Genomic DNA, 22096 nt, shown 5'->3' on the forward strand with positions numbered 1-22096 from the left:
CTTAGCTAAGGCCAATCATTTCCTCTTCCTCTCCACTCTACGGAAGAATTTGAATAAAGTGACATCATTTTTGTGTATATATACTTATAGACTAGTTATGTTAAAATATATTATCATTTCTAGTTTACTTATAAAAATACTCAATATACACACTTTTTCTTATCTGGTCTTCACTTTATTTTTCATCACACCACGTTAACATATCTATCATTATCTGTACTTTTTTGTTTCTTTTTTCATATCTTCTCTTGTTTTCAACTCATCAATTCACCAAAAAATGAAACGCACGTTTATCATTACTCTTGTTGTTATCGTTGGTTTTGTATTTATTTATTTTTTCCAATTTGTACTGTTGTCTTTTGAATAGCGTAAACAAGTAGCTGCTTTACGCAAATGGCGCAATAAACAAAATTAGTTTAATACTAGAAGTGAAGTTGCCAAGGGATCAACTTTGGTATGGACGGTAAGAAGCTGACTAGCAACCAACAATCCTTTATCTTGTGGATATGGCAAAACTGATTGGAATTTGAGGTTTTAAAAATTAGGTACAACTTGCAAGTGAATGAATGAATAAGTGATTCCAACTTAATTCACTCCACAAATATGTACAACTATTTATTCATGCGTGATTTTAATGTTAAACGTCAACCTTTGCATACAAATTAATTTGTGACATATTCCGTATGAATGATGGATGAAAACTGGAATTCAATTTGTCGCCTACTTATCCCTTTCCTTGTTCTCACCTTAACTTCAATTCAGAGGATTTTCCATGCAAGAATGTAAGATAGACGAGAGCGTTAATAAGTTAATCTTTTTTTTTTTTTACATTTAAAATTTTGTTTTTATTTAGTACAAAATGGTTAAATCGTACTTCTTTTAAATTTTACAAATGGTTTTTCATGTTGATAAAATGAGAGAAAAATGAGATGTAACTATGAATTTGTTATTCATATAAACGATTTGTACAACATTTTTTTTTATCTCTTTCTCTTCATTACATTTCAATATCGGTTGATACATTTGGTCGAATTTTCCGTTCACACTAACTGTGACTTGGGATCGATTATCAGATTTCTCCTATTGATAGACAAAACATAAACTTTATTGTAAATTCCTTCCTACTAAATTTAGTAGTCTTGCAAGGGCATGCCTTGTCCTAATATAATTTTTTCACATATTAAAAAAAAAACTCTCTTCGTGACATTATTTATTACACGTCTTATGTTTCTCTCCTCCTCTCTTGTAAATTTTTTTATGCAAATATCATTCCACTTATTGTATAAATATGAAGGAGAGGTGGGAAAAAAAATATTATTTTATAAAGAACACATGCAACTCTATATTTTATAATAATTTCTTGATTTAAATTCAATATATTAAAATTTTAGAGTTCTTCCATGATTTAGCATAATTACATCTACATCAGGTGTATTTCTCTACTATTTTCTTAATATTAATTTTTAAAATCTCCACAACTACAGCATAATCACAACTTAAAACCTTGAGAGTAACTAAAAAGAAAATTAATATTAATTTTTTTTTAAAAAAGTCACATGTAAAATAAAGTAAACAAAAAAAATTATGGGCCATAGCCCCCTTTAGGGAACAGATAGTTCCGCCCCTATCTAGAAGTGAGAACCTAATACCTCCCCCACATAATTTCCTTGAATTGCCACACAATTTGTTGTATTTGTGTATAAAATCAATAGACAACTCTAAGCAATAAGCAGATGATAGAGTTTGATTTATGTCGTGTGACAAATGCATGCAAAACAAATTAAAATCTACTGCTCTTAGTATATGAATAGGAAAAATACACTACTCTATAATATCTATATATAATTTTGTGTGTTTGTTGTCTTGGAAAGTGAGGAGATGGAGAAGCATGTTTGACTTTACACCGTAGGCATGCATCCATGCCCATTTTGAATGCAACTTCAGGATTAAGCTCTCGGTCAACTGACAATTATAATATTATATAGTAAACATTATTTTTCTTTTATGAAAATAAAAAAGCATGCTACTTGGTTGTTGCGATTCTACAGCAAATCTGACAAACTGGCAGCATCCAGTAACTAACAGCATGTTTGATAATTGTTTACTCAACTTAAACGCTGGTTCAACCCCCATCCAACAAGTATTCATTACAAAAATTAACAAATTTCAATAATGTGAAAATCTTTTTCGTTGACAACATGTCCAACCTATCTTTATATTTAAAAGCTATGAAACTAATCTCTCGAGAAAATATAATACTCGTTAAGAAAAATATTTTCTTAACATATGTTATTTTATTCACATAATCATTGAACTTTGGACTTAAGGACTTAAGTTATTGTCACTTGTGTTGTGGGTTCAATTAAGTGATGATAATTTATAATTGAATTGTCGTGTAGAAATTTTTTGCATTATAAATACATTCTTAATTGATATTTTCTTTCCCCTTTATATCATTATTTCTCTGCCTCTTTTTAGTGATCTGTCCAGCAGCTTTTGTTGATTTCCCAAATAGCACACACCATCTATTTTACTGATTGACTAGTGCGTAGTCGATAACAAAATAAATATTGAGATATTAGGTTAATAGTCATTGTTGTTTAATTTGTTTGCATACCATCCACATGACCACTCACATGACATGTCTCAACCAATAATGTTAATTGCGTTATGTATAGTAACTTCTGTCTTCTGCCTAGTTGACCCCATCATATATAAACTGATAAAAGCAACGCAATTATTATTTAACATTACACAATAATAAAATGACATAAATCTATGAAAATTGCAACAGCAGCCTATATTTGGCCAGCAAGTCTAGTTAGACATCGTTAACATGGACAAATTTATGCATGGTTGGTGCAAGTCATATAAATATATATGGCGCGAGAATACAAAGCTGTGAAGTTTGAGACAACTGGCATGCACATGGGAAGAGGTATCAAAATAAAAATGGCAAAAAACTCATCTGGTTTAATTTGCAATTGCAGATTCAGATTGGCACAAGTACAGACAGCAAACACGTAACATCATCATCATCCTTAGGTGGGGAGCATGTTGTATTGTTTCTTTCTCCCTCTCAAATCCTTTTAATATTAATGAATTGAATTAATCACACACACACAATAGTCAATGAGTATTTCTTACCCTTTTGCCTCATTCCTCAAACCACTCTTATTTTTACTTCAATTAACTAGACCACGCTAACGCCACTCATGACAAACAAACACATTAGTTGGTTGTTTTGCTAGCGGCACCACCTGCAGTTCCTTTCATTAATAATCGCTCCCCAAAGATTTTGTCACATGCAAAATGTCAGATGACAGACCAATTTCCGCTTTATTCTTGTTGCATTCACTAAATTTTGTGAATGAAAAAAAACAAATCACTTCCGCATATGTCAAAAATTCATGTTCTTATGTTCATGGTTTGGATTTAGTTGAGAAAACTCAAAAATACTTTTAAAGCAATAAATTCTCTCTCTTTTTTATCTTTTGTCTCGAAATTTTAGAATGTGCATTAAAATTCCCAAAAACTACATGCTTCAACTTATTATCTTCTTTTTTATGAGATGTTTCAAACTTTTATCTAAAATAAAATATAACTTAAGTGATCGGTCGTGATAGTAATAAAAAGTGAAATATGATTTAAAGATAGATTAAGATAAGTTTTATATGTAATGTCATGAATTTATACCTTAAAAATCACTATTTTGAAGATTTATCTAAACATTATATCCAACTATTTAGTCAGAAACTACAGTATATTTTGTGATCATTACGTGTCTATGCTGGTTAACTTTTACATGAACGTAGTAAAAGAAATTATTTAAAAACAAATAAAAACTCAATTAAGTATCACATGAAGATTGACTAAGATTACAAACATATGATGGTATCCAAATATTTTTTTTTTTCTAATTTAGCGGTTATACCTACACAAGTACTCGATGGAAAAACAGTGGTTTTGAGTGTACTTAAAGTAATGTACTTCTTCATATAGATTGGTAATTATCTTAGAAATTTAAATATGCTTAAAGTGTTAGAGTAATATATTCACTTGATATTAAATGATTTTGAAATTTCAGCAAAAAAAAAATATTTTGAAAATGTTATTTAATTATATGTTAAATTAAAAAAAAAAACATTTTCTTCATTTATATTTATGAATTTCTTGCTTGGTTGGATTAATTTATATATGTAGGCATATATTATTTTGCAATAATATCTCCAACCAAAACATAGAAAATTTCAATTTTATAATGTAAAAATTAATACTTTATATTAAATTATAGTTGCATGAACTTTAAAATAATTTAGATATTGAACCAAAAAAAAATTATCCTTTCATAACAAGATAACTTTTAAAATGTCTCCGTATATATATATAAAAGGTATACGCCTATATGGCTATATGGTTCCTCATGCCTCCACTCTTTCAAATATTAGTAATAAATTAAATTAACTAAAGAATGCAGAACACCTAACTGTGTAGATGGGCTCCTATAGGTAGTACTGGATTAGTTGAAAAAGAGGCCAACCTGAACATCTAACCCCAAGAAAAATTGTAGGCGGACACCTAAAAAATACTAGATGACATCTAGAGAGAGAAGTGTAAAGTCTAATAGATGATATAATGTGCTAAAAAAAATTAATAACTGTTAATAGATTTGTTTGGAATAAAATAATATTCATATATTATTACACGACCGCAATACCCTCAAAAATATGATGTAGAGCACCGGAAAAACATAAATCCTAAAAGGTAAGGCATGGCAGTGTTCCAAGTCCCAATTGCAATCGCATCCCACGAGAGATGGCCACTAGTGATGTTTAGAAATAATATGAAAATCATTTACAAGGAATACGTGCAGATGAAAAATTAGAAATTAAGAAAACATGATCATCAAACTCAGTTTGTGCACAACAAAACAAGGTATAGATGAAGAATCTGAAAACATATATATTGGTAAAAATGAGACAAGTATGATGATGGTAAATTGTCCAATACTAAGTAGTAAGATGAGATATTATATCATCAGTCTTCGTCATAAGAGACATGAAAATTGGTTGTGCAGCCAGAAGCTTCAGGGTCTTCAGCCCCACAACAGTCATAGAACTTGGCAGCATAAGGTGGATCATCCGGGCCCAATTCATAGTACCTTCATAATTAACAAAAAAAAATGACAGAATATGGGAATAGATAGATAATTCAACTCGAACAAAAATATGAAAATTCTAGGTCACCAGCCTGGCTTACACCTGCTAAGGTGATGAAGCTAACCCTAAGATCTGGTCAGCTTAATACTTCATTCCTAAAATAATAGGCAGCAGGCTGTCTATCCCGTTGCCTTTTAAGAACAAACGTTAATAATATCAACAGTTCCTCATTTATGTTACTTCTTTGTAACGTACTCCAATTTAGTTGTCCAAACATAACATTGGCAAATTATGCTTTGCTTTATTTAAGAATTTCACCCTTTGGAACAGAGAAAGAACAAGTATTCACAAAACTTAATCCTGCTTGGTATGTTTTGCAAATTACCACTAAAAAATTGCACTGAACATGGCATGTCTGACACAGTGACATGTTAATCCTCCGGGGTTCTAGTAGAAATTTGAGGCTATAAGTGTGAAATTTTTTAGAAAAACAGATTTTGACAACTGAAGAACAACCTTACACAAAGACGCAGAGCACCTGGAGCTCCAACAACAAACTGGATCCAAGAAATAGTTAGAGAACAGAAATATGTTATTGGACAAATTGTCCTTTTTGTCAGGGAAATTGTTAAGACTTTTGGATAGTGAATACAGTAATGTAACCGTGTTAAAAATAATCAAGAAGGAAATATATCAGAAACTTAGTCAGTGTTAGAAGATTGCAGTCAAACTCAGTTTTTGACAATTGACAATTGTAATAAAAGGAAAGTAGTGAACTATGAATTCTTAGTTTAGTTTCTTACAGCTAAATGAAATCTTAGAATCTTGGTACAACAACAACGTCTAAGAGTTTTCCTACTAGATGGAGTCAGTTACATTTATCAAGCAATGCCATAGTTTTATTATGAATCATGTTCATAGACAAACCCTTTACCTCCAAATCCTTCTTAATAGTTTCAAGGTTTTGCCTATGATCAATCACTTTCTACATCTAGGCTACTCTCCTAACTGGGGTTTCTACCAGTCTTCTCTCTCTACTCACATGTAAAACACTCAAAGGTGAGATTCTACGGTGTTAAAGCCTTAGTAGTTTCTAATACATAACAAATAAAATGCTTTTAACATGGCATCAGGGATCATACAAACATTGTATCCATCATCAACAAACCACTGGCAGAAGCCAAAAAGTTCTTTCTAACCAAAATAAATGTGACAGCCACAGGTGTACATATTCCATCATTCTTACAATTTATGGTCACAATAATGAAGCCATGATACTTTTAAAAAAATATATGTTTTATGTAAATCATCATCTAGAACCACAACTTAATCAAGAAATTCCATTTTTATATTATTTCGTCTAAGTTGTGGCTTCTAACACTTCAACCTCTGCCCAGAGTTTTTCTTTTAAAAATACTATGCAAGTTGTGAACAACACTGCACGATTAGCTTATCAACCTATTTTATGCAGAATTAGTTTTTTTATCCTGTGTTGGGAAGAAGACCACAAGTTGCACTAAAGGCAATATGACATCCCATTTATAGATGAGAAATAAACCAGCCATCAAAACAGTGACAAAGATGATGGCATGACATAAATGAAATTCCTAAAAATATAGGCGGGGAGATGTAAGGTGAGTAGGATGGTTAAGGGAGAAGGGAAGAGAGGAAAGGATGCGGGTTCGATCTCTCTGCTAAAAAAATTAAAATTTGCCGTAAAAATGAAAAAAGAAAGAAAAAAAAGCAGAACATGAGCTAAACTAAAACACTCATTACAAGAACATCATTCAATAAAGGAAGGTGATGTCATGGGAAAATTAACCTTTGAGAACAGAGGAATGTAATCCTGCTGAGCATGATGATCAATTAAAAATTGCACGTCTATATGAGATTAAATTGAAAAGAAAATGATAGAAAGAAAGGGGAAAGAGAGTCACAGACCTCTTTTGATCGTCGTGACGGCGACAAACGAAGAAGGAAGTGTGGAAACGGCAAGAGGTTCAAGTGTTAGAAGCCGGCTCATAGTTTTGCTTGCATCTTTTACACACCTTTGAATTCGATTTCGATATCCAATGCTTCTCCTTCTCCATCTTCCTTCTCCTTACCCCCACAAAACTCTCTTCCTCTCGCTCACTTTACAATTTAACTGAAATTTATTCATTCAAGACTTTTATTTTAAAATAATTAGGCTATGAACACTATGTTTATGTTTATGTTTAATATGTAGGATAATTTTTTTTGTTTAAAAAACACTTAAATTCTTTTATAAATATATTTATAATCTAATTGTTTTTAAAACTTAATGATTATCTAACATAATTTTACTTTATCTATTTATGTACTAATACTTAGATGAACTTTTTAACCTTGTAAAAATATACATTGTTATTTAATAAAAAAAATATACGTCATTATTATTTATTGTTGTTTTGGAATCCACTCTAAGCTTCGGAGTTTGTCCAAATCTTATGGTGGGTGGAACATGCAACGGGGCTTATTTAAGAGATCGGAAAATGAGAATTTGGGGTGCAAAAATAGAATGTGAGTATATGGGGAGAAAAAAAAATTAGCTATCACAAAATAAATAAATAAAATACTTTAAAATGTGATAAATTTATATAGTGTGATTTTTCCATAAATTTCATTAAAAAAATTGTGCAATGGTTTGTTTTAGGATGAAGTTAATAATCAAATTTACCGTGTCATGCAAACATAAATTCTGATATGCTTCAAAAAAATAAACTTGGCGGCTCTGTACTACTGCTACAGAATCATTTGCAACGCACGCACTTTGGTTCTCAGCAGGGCAATGAATATGGCATGTGTTTGTAAATGCCAACTGAGTGCTGCAATTATAACCGCACCTTTATTTGTGAGTCGTGCGTAAAAAGGTCAAGCTTATACATTACGACACAAGATATTCAAATCCTTTCATAATTTACAGTATCCTCCTCCTACACTAGATTTGGGTCGTGAGCATTGAGCAAAGAGAATGAATATTCACGCAGTAGAACCATTTTAACTGATCTCTCACATGTAAGTTACGTCATCATCATATTCTGCTGTTGCGTCTTGCCTTCCTGAAATGATGTTCAACAAGCTCTTTGTGGCTCGGCCAACTGCTCTAGAAGTCTTTCTAGCAGCTCCAGCAACAGCAGGTTGCAAAGAAATTACGGGTAAACTTGCCCTCTCTTGAATCATAGCTGTATTAAACCAAACCAAACTATAATCAGACTAGCATAGAAGAAAGATAAGATTGCTCTGATATCAACCCATGTATCAACAAATGCTCCAATACAGGATCTCTTTTGCTTGCTTAAAAGAAAATTGACTACTTAATAATTCAATGTTTTAGCTGTTAAATGGAATGAATTCAAAGCTCTGTCTGTATATGAATGCAAGTGTGCAAAGAGATTGATGATTGATTAGTGTGCGGGTATGTATTATTCAAGTAACACTTGAGTGAGTTCCTTTACACAAATCATCCTTATTGAAAAATTAAACTCAACGTTTCTACACATGAAACAACGAATTTAAAAATCCCAGATTCTTTGCCTTCCCTCTTTTATTTCTTCTCTGTACATGACTGTGCTGCCAAATATTGTAGTTAAGATTAATTGGGGAAAAAAAATAAAGGAATCTAGGCAGACACAGCATACATACATACGGTTTGTTGTTGTGCCACTGAACCAATCTGTCGGATTCCAGCTTCTGCAGCTTGCAAAGCTTGAGCTGACTTGTTGACTCCATCTGCTATTTCCTGGCTAATTGCCAAAAAACAAATGATTAGATCAAGATACGCAACACAGTTAAAGCTGACTTTGAAAACCAATTCCTCATAAGAGGGAAACTAGCATTTTTTTACAAACTCTTCTTAACACTCTTATTATTAGGTGAAATTTTTGTGGGACCTGCTTAATAAGAGGGAATGCTGTGTGGGTTTCACAAACCCCGCCCAATAATGAAGAGTGTGTGAAAGAAAGTGTTGCTAGCGTTTCCTTTCCTGATAAAAGAGTATCTACTTTTTTATCATTAGTGGTTGCCAAATGTCCAAAATTTTAAAAAATCATACTTTCCTGATAAAATTTATAGAGTTCTATCAGATTGAAAGGTATATGTCAGTACTTTTCACTTGCATAATAAACAAAACAGTGGGTGAACAGCCAAACACATCTTCCAATGATGGAATAGAAGGGTTCAAAAGGAACTCTCCCAGGACCAGCTAAACTTCAGAAGGGAAACCAATCATAAGAATTACGAGTCTTGCATGAAGCAATCAGGGCGAGAGGAGAAAAGTCTTCCTGAAGGGTCCAATTCCTGTTGATGTAAGTTCATAATATCCATGTCTTGCTGTTCCAAAGGAACTGTATATGAAACAATCTTATAAATTGTTCAAATCACTGGCATGGAAACCTCTTGTTCCATAAATTGTTACAATTTACAAATCTTTTGTGGCTAGAAATATGGAGTGCTTAGGGTCAACAGATTGGCTTAAGTAAATTACAGTCAATCTATACTCTTAAGAATGAGTTTTCAACACCCAGCAACTAAAAGCAAGAAGAACACTAGAATGAGAGAAACCCTTTTAATGAATATATTTGTCTCTTGCATTTCTGCTTTAATGATACTAGTAAGAATGCATTAAATGCAGGTTTTGGTACACTATAGGACAGCAGTACAAATAAGTAGCACAAAACAGAACTAATATGTACAGTTAATAATCTTAAAAATAACCAACATCTGGAAAGACATAATATATGGAAAGAAACACAACAACAATGAATTCAAAGAAGGTAATCATTGTTACCTTAGATCACTTAGTTCTAGTGTTAGATCACTTATCTCCATCCCCGAAAGCCTAATAGCAGCCATGGTACTAGGGAGCTCCTCACGAGCTGTATCTGCCAGCTTTGAAAGGGATAATGCAGCATTTCTCATTGCCTAAGGAAGACATAGTATTTAGAGATTGTTTAGGTTTAACAATTATCCAAATAACACAAACAAGGGGATGACATATGGTATGCCTAGACATGAAAACATACAGTGATAAAAACATAACAACAACAACAACAACAAAACCTTATCCCACTAGGTGAGGTCGGCTAATCCATGAAAAGTATAACATCAAGTTTTACGTTGGCTGCCGAGGGCCTAACATAACCCTCCTCCTTAACCCAGGGGCTTGGGAATTACAATGTTGTTGCAGAAAGAAGTGTTCTAGGCATAGTGAATAAGCCAAGTCAAATTCCCACTGAATCAAATCAAACAGAAGGAGGAAGAGCTTACACCAAAACATTAAAACCAAAGATCAATCCACATTATATGTAGGACATCTTTTTAACATAAGTCACATAAAGGGGTATCTAAATTGGAATACGATTGAGCCTAGCAATAGCATTCTTTCCAGTCGAAGAGGTCTTATGTGCAGATTCCAAATCCTTTTTAGGTGTTTAACTTACTAAACAGCTAACGATTCCTCCTTGGTAAACCTATTTGATACAAGTATGAATACTTGACACTTTGTTCAGCCAGAACTCTTCTTAATTAGAAATTTAAACAATGAAATCTCAATGTATGAATATACTTTACAGAACCAAAAGGAAGCAAATGCAACCTGCTAGAATGTGATAGACAACTTACAAATAGGGTGGGAACAGCAGCAAAAACAAGGCTAGTGAATGCCACTGACGTCTGTAGAAACGTGAATCAAAACATCTCGTGAGCAACAATTTTAATTCAAATCGAAAGTAGAAATTCGAGGGGGGGGGGGGGGGGGGAGGTAACGATTAACTAAGAAGATTTGGAACAACGTTAGTTTTAGTTGAAGTAACACTGTTTCTTTATAAGAATTCTGATTTAGAAAGACGAAAACCTAAAAAATTAGCCCCAAAGGGATCATACCGTGGAGGCGATGAAAGCGAGGAGAAAGAAAGCTTGGTCGCTGAAGCTAAGCTTGGGGACAGGAGATACAAAGGGAGGGATTTTGGGGGTTGTGACTTGAGAATGAAAGGTTCCGTTTAGAAGAATGGTTTGGTCTGATTCATTGGGTGAAGGGGCAGAGGAACAATATGCAACCAATGGAAATGCAGACGACTTGGAATTGGAGGAGATGAAAAGAAAATGGGGTTGTCTGAGTGTCAAGGTGGAAGAGTGTTGGTATAATGGAGAAGAAGAAGCACGCGTGCTTGCTAGGAGAGAATTCATGCTCATACTCAATCACACCACCCACCCTTCAGTTCACTTCTCTTCTCGGCCACGCATGACATAACTATTAAGTATTTATCGGCTTTACTCCCAGCAAAATCTAATAGCTCATTTTTTTGGAATTCTATTATATCACTCCAACCAATAACTTCATAATAAAAAATTGATTAAATCTTTGTCAATAAATAAACATCAAAATCATTTTTAAAATAAATATTCACTACCCTAATTTAGTTTTTTAGAAAATTAAAAATAAAAGTATATTGTAAAAAGTAAGCTAATTTAGTTTTTGTCAATGTTATTAATTTTTTAAAACACTAATTTAATTATTGACTCTTTTAATTACTTCTAGTTAATATTCGAATTAATTTATTCCCATTTCAATCAATTTACAATATTGGGTATTCTTGTTGAAAATTCAAAAGAGTAAATTTTTAAAACCTATCTGATATAAAATATTATTCAAACATGCGGAAGTATTTTATGTATAGCATTTCTAATAAAATGGAGATACTTGCACAAACAAACAAATTTTAAAGAAAACTTGTAAAAAATTGTGTTTGGTTCTTCATCCAACACAAAAGTGAGTAATTTCAAGTCAAATGTGGACATTTTGGTTCAGGATACGCAGCAGCAAACACATTCCTAAATATTATCCAGAGGCTATGCATTAGTCATTCATCTAATCGTTTTGCTTTTTTTTGTTTATTGTACAACATTGGTCCTAATAAATGAGACAGCTTCTATCTTAAAAATATAGATATAGATGACATTAACTTTAATAATTATTACCATAACTAAAGCCAATGGTACAATGCTTGAAAAATAATAAATAAAAACTTTTTTATTAAAGATTACGATATGAATATATCAACCTCATTAAATATTACATTTTTCAATAAAAAAAATCTAATTTTATCTCTTTTAGTCATTACTACTGGACAATTATTAGCAAAAAACAATATATATAGATTTCAGATTTAATTAGCAGAGGGGGATTACGATACAGGAATACAGGATTCAGTAACCGAGATGCTGATGCATTCCGGGTGAGGTTGGTAAATTATGTGTACCAATATGTAACCCCAGGGGGCAAACATTAGTATAAATTATGTTAAGAACTTAGTCGAATACACACTTTCTTTCCTTCATCAATAGTTGCTTTAGAAGAAAAGCATACAACTTCAAAATAAAAATAGTAAAAGCTTAACCAGATTGCAACAGCAATTATTATTGTAGCTAAGAAAGGCGAATACACATACAAAAATCGAAAACCAAAAGGAGCACATTCTCTGCAAATTTTTTCAAATCAATGATGACAATTGCCTAAAGTTGCAGATGCTATCCTTAAAATTTAGTACAAGTCCAATGATTCAAGGACCCTGCGAGCCTGGATCTGAAGAGCTGTTAGTCTCTGCTCTGGATCTAGTGTTGAGCCGAACTGACTAGCAGCCCATATCAAAGAGGCTGATTTCTCCCCTAGAAGACGCCTTGTATCTTCATGTATAGTTGCCAAAGGAGGTGCATCTCTTCCATTGACATGTCCAATGAGCAGCAGCAAAAACTCTCCACATTTTAACCTAAGATACAACAGGTCCTTTATTATTATAATTGAGTTACCTAGAGATAGCAAGCCACCACATGACAAACAAAGTGCTTGAAATAAGAATAAAAAACAACCAATTTTTCATCTTTTCCCAAGGCAAAAATTTGCCACAACAAGCTTAATAATCTCAAGGTTTACACATTTACATTGCATTCCAACTTACAGAAATTCCTTTATATAGATTAGGCAATCAAAAGAGAAGAAAAAGACTTCTAATTTGACGTGTGGTGACGTCTTTGTATCAAATTCTTGATTCTTGATTCTTCCATACCTATCATACTCTAGATGCCTGCACTTGGACGTTAGGTCCTTCAGGTTTATTCATCGGTAAATGTTTTTCCCAATTTCTTATTGGAAACCTTTCTCCTCTCCCTAAGTTCCAATTGTTTAGCAATGTTTAGGCTACAGCTTTTATTCGGACTACAATACTTGATAGGATAAACAATAATGACTTGTTACAAGCGCAGAGACCTCACAAGGCCCTTTCCATCACATTCCAGTAGGTGTCATAAATGTTCTGTAAGACTGTAACCAATAGTCCAATAGTCATCTCTTTATCCTTGTGAGGTAGTTTGGCAGTTTTGAGTAACATGCTTGGGCTGTTTTTGGAACACTGAAATTTGAACGTATACTTTGCTAACGAAGTCTGAGGTTTTGCAAGGTAAATGGATAAAAAGGTGTTCTGGAGTTGTCCTTTTAGTTTGACAAAGGTTTAGGGAAATTCAATGAAATTAAGGCGAAAGAATTTACTTAGCAGATTCTCCCTTCATCTCTTCGGTGTGGCAAGCTTGTTTTCTTTTCTAACTGCTTTACCTCTACTCCAGCAATCTTACATCATAACCACTCACATTTTCTTTCACATTTCAGAAACGAATAAGAAAAATAATCAAATGATCTGAGCTTGCTAAATTAGAAATTCTGATGCTCTCTTCTAATACCATATAAAAAGCCTCTACATAATAATATCTTGAAGAAATGACAAGGTAAGCTAATACAATTTTACAGGAATAACCAAACATGACCAACAAGAATAGAGCACCTACATACTACTTATCTACAGAAGAGAGCCAAAGATCCATATCAGACAAGTTATAGAGCATTAAAATGAATGAGACTAGTTGTAAAAAGCAGCAGTACCTGAGATTTTCATCCAGTTGTTTGTCTCTTAGAAGGTCAGCAACTTCCATGATACCACTACATTTCTCGAAATCCTGATAAATAATTATCAAGAGAGAGAAATTTGAAGAAAAAAATGAACTGACAAAGAAAATGTTCTTTAGCAGCAAAACCTTAGACAAACTATCTGATAAGCATCAAGAGGAACATCAATCAGTACATCCTATCAGCTAAGCCAAGACCCTCGGATATTTAAAGTTTTTTAAAACAGAAAAGAATGGAAGGAGGACAAAAGAAACATATTTGCAAATGATGTAAAGTCAAGAAAGAGTCAGGGTACCATTTGATTGGATGATGAATCCACCATCAATGAGATTAGAGCATCTAAGCATGCACCTTGCTCAAGCACTCCACGAGTGGATAATATATTCATTAAAACCTGCAAAGGTGGCAGCAATTTTTACATAAACAACTTAGTAGCTAACAGTTTGTTTTTACAGAAATGGAAAACACGAAAAGATGTAAACAAAAAAATGATGGACACCTGACCTGAATAGCGTTGTGTTGATGGGCGAGAGCCGTACTCTGAGGGTGAAGCAAACAACACCCTTCCAAGACTCTAAGAGCGAGCGCAACTTCAGCATCAGTGGATGGACTCGTCAACTTCATCGGTTCAACACCAAATAATATATGACTCAAATCCCCTACCTTGATCTTCTTCTCATTGTAATCATCATCCCCACTTTCTTTGAGCGAGTGATGAAACAAGACCGGAACCACTGCAAATAGCAATGAACAATGAACAAACACATATTTAACAGAATGCAAAAGAGAACAGAAGAGACCTTGGAGTTGGGGAATGGATTGGGTTTGGTTAAAGAGGTCGATGGTTGAACCGGACTCCGCAACGGAACGCAGGAACTTGAGAATGGAACGGAGAGCGCGAACACGGAGAAAGGAGAACTCGGCACGCGCGTCTCTGAGGCCAGTTCTGAGTGCAAGAGTGACTTCTCTATACACTCTCTGTTGCTGCAGTGACTTCACGACCTCACTCACTGCACCATCACCATGATCCTCTTCTTCTGTCTTTGCACTTCCACCATCGTCTTTCCCTGTTTCACTCCATAGCGGTTTCTTCAGGTACATCTCCCCCTTTCCTTTCCTTTTCGTCAATTCCTCAATCTCAGTAACCACTCATACTCCTCAGGGTTAGGGTTTGTCAACACAGATCCGAAACAAATTGGGAACAAAATTTCCATGGCTCATTGCTTACCCCCTTTTTTACCATCTCTATAATAATCATCTATAAAATTAAAGTGCATTTTCTAGTTGTAGTTAAAGGATAACTAGTTTTTATATTACATAAACCTTCTGTAATATAATTTATTCTTTTAGACAATTTAAATTTAGTTTTTTTTAAACAACCAACACCTAAATAGTATAATTTATTCTTCAAAAATTAAAGTCTAGAATCAAAATCATTTTTAAGACACATTATAACCTTTTCAAATGTATGTCGTGATTTTAAAAATGCCTAGAATTATGAAAAATAATGGCCAAAACACTTTGCATAAATAAAATATAGAAATAAAATATTTTTAACAAATAAAGAAAAAATAAATAGGAGAACTTAATAGAACAATGAAATAACTCAACTAGAACATTATGTGTGTATAAAGATCAAATCAAATTATAAAAACTAAAGAAAAAAAAACTCAAACAAAGAGAAAGAAAAATCAAAGGAATTAAGCAAAAATATTTAAACTAAAAAGGAATAAGAGATATGAATTATTCTTAATCTTAATCTTTTGTCGTCACTTTTCACTAAGTTTTTTTCTTGATGAAAAATGTGAAAACAAACTCCAAAAGATATACTAAATCTGATAACCTAAAACATAAAATAGAGTGTTGCAATATACGTGACCAAAATCATCAGTACAATGTGATATTGTCAACATTGGGTCTTCATGAAAGTTGCATAACTTTTTATCCTTGAAATTCAAGCATTGCTCTCATGTCGTTTTGATTCATACAACTCAAAATATACTAAAAAACACTAAACCTAGAATACTAAAATGATAATCAATTTTGTTTCATTTTCAGATAAATATGCTAAGCATGAGGAATTACAATCAGTGGCCCGCAAGCTAGTCCTCAAATAGGAGAGCATGAGGAATATGAACATTAATCATGTGAACTGTTGCATTGGAATCCATTTCAAAAGTGACATTGGTCAGGAAGGCATTACACGTACCCAACTTAACATAGAAACATTTGATGGTTCTATCAAAATAATCTATAATTATTCCACCACAAGCAGTTGTAGCATTTGTTACATCATAAGGACCATCGATCAATGTTTATCTTGAAGAAAGCTTCGAGCGGGGGAGACCATGCAATATGAACTTCCCTATGGATGACAAACTTTCTATTAAGAGGAGGAGTTCGTTGATCATCAAGGTGGATTAGACGAGCCTGACTTAAAATCAAGTGAATGAAGAATGATTGGATATTAGATCTACTATTGAAGACTGTATCTTTACCATATGTCCAAAGCCCAAAGAAAGTCAATCATGGAGCCCAACACTGAAAGTTTATTTGATTTAATATCTTTACAAAATTAATTTTAACAATTTAATTAAAATTGAACAAACTAATTTTTTAAATTTAATTCCATTTATAATATTTTTTAAAATGTCAGTAAACTTATTTAAAATTTAATATTTATGATTATTTACATAATATTAGTGACTAAATTATTAGAATTGAATATAATAATTCATTGAACAGAATTTATATTTGAAATAAATAAATTTTAAATTTTTCATGATTATTTTTTAACAAAATTATATCAATAATTTCATGTTATTTTGTTGGTGTTAACCTTGATTGAATATTGAGCATAAGGGTGAAGAGGATGTTATTGTCTAGAGTGGAATTTCTAGAATCTGTGAGAGGTGAGGGTGATTCCGTAATTTGAGTTATCCCCTCCCACTTTCATTTCCTTATCTTTGTGTCGTGTCTCTCTTCACTTACGTTACCACTGCACCGCATCGCTCGTTCCTCGTGGTTCCTTCCTTTGTGTCTCTCTCTCTTCGGACACAAAGCAACACTTTCCATTTCCATGTCTCTGTCTCTTCTTCGTATCTACTCTTCCCCCCACCTTCTTTCCTCCTCTCTCTTCTTTCCAACCCCACCTCTCTCTTCTTTCCTTCCCAAATTACCAAATGCCCCCCGCACTCCCCACATTGTTTTATGCCACCGTAGGGACGCCTCCTCAGCTTCGAAGCAGCGAGTCCCAGAAGATACAGAATACGAACAACCCATGAGGACCAGTTACGACGACGACGAAGAAGAAGAAGAGGAATTTCTTGGCTCCTTAGTTTTGCCTGAAAGATGGGATGTACTGGGTCTCGGTCAAGCCATGGTAATTCTAATTCTTCATCATGTTTGCTTTCTTTTTGTTTTGCTTTTATGAATCTTATTATTTTGGAAAATTCGTCTTAGGTAGATTTCTCTGGCATGGTTGATGATAATTTCCTCAAGAATTTGGGATTAGAGAAGGGAACACGGAAAGTAGTAAATCATGAGGAAAGAGGTAGAGTTTTGCAGGCTATGGATGGGTGCAGCTATAAAGCTGCAGCTGGAGGATCTCTTTCTAATACCTTAGTGGCCCTCGCAAGGCTTGCTAGTCGCTCCCAAAAAGTTCCCGCTATAAATGTCGCAATGACCGGTAGTGTAGGGAGTGATCTATTGGGGGGCTTCTACAGGTTCCTTGCCTTCTCTCTAATCTTTATTATTAGTCTTCAAGTTGAGATGAAGGGCTTGCAGCTGATTTTGTTTCATAAAATTTTTAAACTTCTTTCTCTCATCAAATCATATAAGATAGAATAATATACATAATACATTTTCAATGTGAATTCCAATAAATAAAAAATGCTTAGGACACTCATTAGTTAGCAAGACCCTTACTACTTTTGGTTGCTATAGTGCATGAAAATGTATAGATCTGTTGTGTTAATATCTATGAAATTTTTAGGTTAAATTACTTTTTTCGTTTCTAATTTATTTTTTAAATTTAATTTGTTCCTCTAGTTTTTTCTTTCAATTTGATCCTCTATTTTTTCAAATCGATTCAATTTGGTCAACACCATTAAGAAATCATACTTTATGACTGTTTAAAATCTTCACTAAGTGATTTTAAACTGCCACAAAATATACATTTTCTAACGCCATCAATTTAATTTAGGCGACATGACCAAATTGAACAGATTTTAAAAATTAGAGGACCAAATTGAACTTAAATAATAAAATAGAAGACAAAAAAACTAATTTAACCAAGTTTTTACTTAAATATTTATCAAAGCCAGTTAGCTGGTCTCACTTATAACACCACTGTACTGTGTACTCATCTTCTGGACACAGGTTTCTATGTTATTTAATGATTCCATCAGTTTTGTTTTGGGCAAGTGAGATTTGATCAGGTTTGTTTACATTTGATTTTTACTTTTTTTAGGGAGAAATTACGCCGAGCAAATGTGCAATTTCTTTCTGCACCAATGAAGGATGGGACAACTGGAACAGTTATAGTCCTCACAACTCCAGATGCCCAGCGCACAATGCTTGCATATCAGGTTCAGTACACTACAAATGTCATCTTTCAGCAGGATATTTTAGGCATTTTGAAGTTTCTTTTACCTTTATTGGCTAATTCTATGAGCTCTATAAATAGTGTAGATGCTAACATTTCTGTACTCCGGTTTCAGGGCACATCTTCAACTGTTAACTATGATGCATCCTTGGCTAGTGCAGTTTCCAAGACCAACATACTTGTTGTCGAAGGATATCTATTTGAACTTCCTGATACGATTAAAGCAATAACCAAAGCATGTGAGAAAGCACGGACAAATGGTGCCTTGGTTGCAATAACAGCTTCAGATGTCTCCTGCATTGAGAGACACTTTGATGATTTCTGGTAAGATTATTGCCTGACTTTGTTTTTTATATAGTAGTTTATTCATTTCCACTGGATATCAAAATCCATTACATTCTCACATGCCGTGTTATTTTCATCCCAGTAACATGAACATATTGACATATTTTGTAATAAAATTTTGTTGCGCTGAAGGGTAGCAAAGTTTAATAAGGTAGGCGTGATTAATTTCATTTTTCCTGAATTTTTCATGTGTTTGTTCTGTTTTTAGTTACTTAAGCTGTAAGCAAATAACATCATTTGTTCTGGAACTAACTACTATATCCCCTAATTTTGGCATTTATCTCATTTTTGTAAAATATGGTAAATAGCAATCTAGGAAACCACATAAATCTGATGTGAAGTAATACTGAATACATGCGTGATGATTGGTTGTTAGATCATACTAATTGTTCTTTAATTTTTTCACAATTCTTATTTGCAATTAATTTTATCATGTTAGAACATATCCACTTCCAATTGAGTCCTGGTTGCACAACAGCTAACCAGGCTGTGTGGAGGAGTGAAGGGGAATGAAAGGCAATTTGGCAGATTGCCTCATCAAACCTGTAGGAACAACCACTTAAGTGCTATTAATCAAAGTAAAGATTGTTCCTACAAATGATATTTGCAGGTGTCAGATCACACACATGTATGTTTTTTTATATAACTGCTTTGTATTTTTTTTTTCATTCATCAGGGAAATTATTGGGAATTGTGTGGATTTAGTCTTTGCAAATGGTGATGAGGCCAGAGCTCTTTGTAATTTTGAAGCAAAGGAAAGTGCTGCTTCAGCTGCAAGGTATCTGAGCCACTTTGTTCCTCTAGCATCCGTTACAGATGGTCCTACAGGCTCTTACATAGGTGTAAAAGGAGAAGCTGTATATATCCCTCCTTCTCCATGTGTTCCAGTTGATACTTGTGGTGCTGGGGATGCATATGCATCTGGCATACTCTATGGTCTTTTAAGAGGCATATCAGATTTGAGAAGCATAGGCTCATTAGCCGCTAAGGTTGCTGCCACTGTTGTTGGACAACAGGGAACTCGGCTTAGAATTTCAGATGCAGTCAAATTGGCTGAATCTTTTGAATTTCAACTTGATTCCTCCTCCTCTGTTGGCACTGATCATAATATTTCCAGCGTCTAATCAGAGATTGCACTTTGAATTGAGTTGAATTGAATTACAATTTTTTTCATAAGATCAATGTATTATTTAATAGTATGTTTCAAAAGAATAGCCTTGTAAATACTCTCATTGTAAAAAGAATAGCTTTGCTAGCAATTCAATTGCTTAGGCCTACGTCCTGTTTTCATCATGGTTACTATTATGCGAGCTACATTGGTATATTGTATCATCATCGTCATAATTATTGTGAGAAGTACATACATATCTTGTATCATCATGAGACGAACATTGATATTGACAGATGGATACTAACCTAAAGTTGGTTACGGAAGGTATCATCATTCTTAATGAATGATTAATTTTCTTTAATTGGAGATGACAAATTTTGGTTAACTTTTTGTCTCTGGTTATAAAAGTTTGCCATGATAAAATATCACTGCAGACAAAACGTTGAATTTGATATTTTTTTTTTCTTTACTATTTTGTTTTTTATTGTAATTTTTTTTTATATAAACCCATTTAACTCATTTCATTCATCACCAAAACGTCAATACAAGAAATTACATGGCAGCGAGTATAGAGACTAGGTAAAAATAATGCTTTCCTAACAAGCTCATTGGCTACACTACATTGTTGATTTGTCTCTTTACAAAAACAACTGAAAAGGTTGTATTAATTGCCATTAAACTCCTACAATTTTGGACCAAATTTTCCAACTATGAAACTTCTTTGGTTGAGCCACTTATTCTGTCAACAACTCCTTTGCAATCTATCTCAAAAGTAACATCATTTAATCCCAATGTCTGGACAAATTTGATAGCTCCTGCAAGGGCCCAAGCTTCACCTTCTGCAACCTTCAAGCATGGCTTCATAACATCTGTTCTCACAGTAGCATTAACGTTACATTTCCAAATGCCCTACTGAGGTGGTTTCCATCTGTTGTTTTCGCTTTCATCCCCTCGCCAAGTTACACCATGGTGCACTGCCTTCACTCTAGCCCAGTCCTTGTAGAAACTGTCCCCTCTGCGCACAACTTCAAAGTCTGAAACTACTGTATTGTTCCATATAACATCATGTTCTTATTCTCTGTTATTTAATTTTAATTTTGTAATTTCATTTTTAGGGTACCAAAGTAGAAGTATGATCAATATTAAATCTTGTAACAAACATAATAACAAAACCAAAAAAGTAATAACGACGGAAGATAAAAGAAAATAAAAACTGATCTTTTAAGGATTTTGCATGAAAAAAGTTTCAATGCATAGCAATTAGCAGGTGCTACTGGCATAGTAATGATATGCAAATATTTTTATATATTATTTTTTTTATAAATATTTTATTATTATATTATATTGTATGACTTTATTATGTTTATTTTTTTCCTTTTCGTTTTTATTTTAAATATCAATTAATTAATAGTTTGATACTTAAGTATTTATGAATTATTTTCCAATGCGGAAAGTGCAAGTGCAGACATAAGAATGATTGTTAAAATAGTACAGTAATTATAAATTATTAAAATAGTGTTATGATAGATTAGAAATTTTTTAAGTAAATTAAATAGCATGAGTCGGTAATAGTATGTAATTTGAAATAATTAAAATAAAACTTAATGATTAATAAATAGATGTCGCGGTGATTTTTGGATATCAAGCTATTGATTAGCATTGACTCGCAATTTTAAGATCACCACCGATCTTTTATTTTTCCGAAGAAAAGGGAGAAAGCTCGAAAAAACCTATTTTTTAAGAGATCAAAAAGGTCCGGGGTTGGTTACGCAAAGGGAAGGTACTAGCACCCTAAACGTCTATAGTACTCTATAGGAACCTCTTGCTTATTTTATCTTTATGCTAAATTGATTATTTGTTTGGAAATAAATGCTTAAGTGTGAAAAGATTAAAGAGATAGGTTT

The 22096-nt window shown here is 33.2% G+C and overlaps 3 protein-coding genes and 1 long non-coding RNA gene across 5 annotated transcripts; 1 reads left to right on the top strand and 3 right to left on the bottom strand.

Annotated features, from left to right (window-relative positions):
- Positions 1 to 4938: 4938 nt before the first annotated feature.
- On the bottom strand, positions 4939 to 7306 carry LOC121173025 (uncharacterized). Its single transcript, XR_005887123.1, has 2 exons — positions 7101 to 7306; positions 4939 to 5161 (listed from the first exon to the last, which is right to left on the bottom strand). It is a non-coding gene; the product is annotated as an uncharacterized lncRNA (long non-coding RNA).
- A 700-nt stretch (positions 7307 to 8006) lies between these two features.
- LOC100809293 (uncharacterized) lies at positions 8007 to 11464 on the bottom strand. Its single transcript, XM_003537770.5, has 5 exons — positions 11061 to 11464; positions 10800 to 10850; positions 9967 to 10100; positions 8823 to 8923; positions 8007 to 8362 (listed from the first exon to the last, which is right to left on the bottom strand). The coding sequence occupies exons 1-5, from the start codon at positions 11367 to 11369 to the stop codon at positions 8190 to 8192; spliced, it is 768 nt and encodes a 255-aa protein (XP_003537818.1). The 5' UTR covers positions 11370 to 11464; the 3' UTR covers positions 8007 to 8189.
- A 998-nt stretch (positions 11465 to 12462) lies between these two features.
- LOC100808750 (uncharacterized) lies at positions 12463 to 15333 on the bottom strand. The gene is given in 5 exon segments (NM_001255124.2): positions 12463 to 12943; positions 14107 to 14180; positions 14426 to 14524; positions 14635 to 14864; positions 14931 to 15333. Coding segments are annotated over 5 exon segments (930 nt in total). The 5' UTR covers positions 15232 to 15333; the 3' UTR covers positions 12463 to 12717.
- A 1758-nt stretch (positions 15334 to 17091) lies between these two features.
- LOC100809829 (uncharacterized sugar kinase slr0537) lies at positions 17092 to 20340 on the top strand. 2 transcript variants are annotated; one of them, XM_003537771.5, is made up of 5 exons: positions 17092 to 17512; positions 17593 to 17855; positions 18602 to 18719; positions 18852 to 19060; positions 19758 to 20340. In XM_003537771.5, the coding sequence occupies exons 1-5, from the start codon at positions 17210 to 17212 to the stop codon at positions 20203 to 20205; spliced, it is 1341 nt and encodes a 446-aa protein (XP_003537819.1). In that variant the 5' UTR covers positions 17092 to 17209; the 3' UTR covers positions 20206 to 20340. The 2 variants fall into 2 exon arrangements, with proteins under 2 accessions (XP_003537819.1, XP_014619453.1); XM_014763967.3 differs by having other exon boundaries at positions 17112 to 17512; positions 17597 to 17855.
- The last annotated feature ends 1756 nt before the right edge of the window (positions 20341 to 22096 follow it).

This window comes from Glycine max, chromosome 11, assembly GCF_000004515.6.
Source record: "Glycine max cultivar Williams 82 chromosome 11, Glycine_max_v4.0, whole genome shotgun sequence".
Classification (NCBI taxonomy): Eukaryota; Viridiplantae; Streptophyta; class Magnoliopsida; order Fabales; family Fabaceae; genus Glycine; species Glycine max.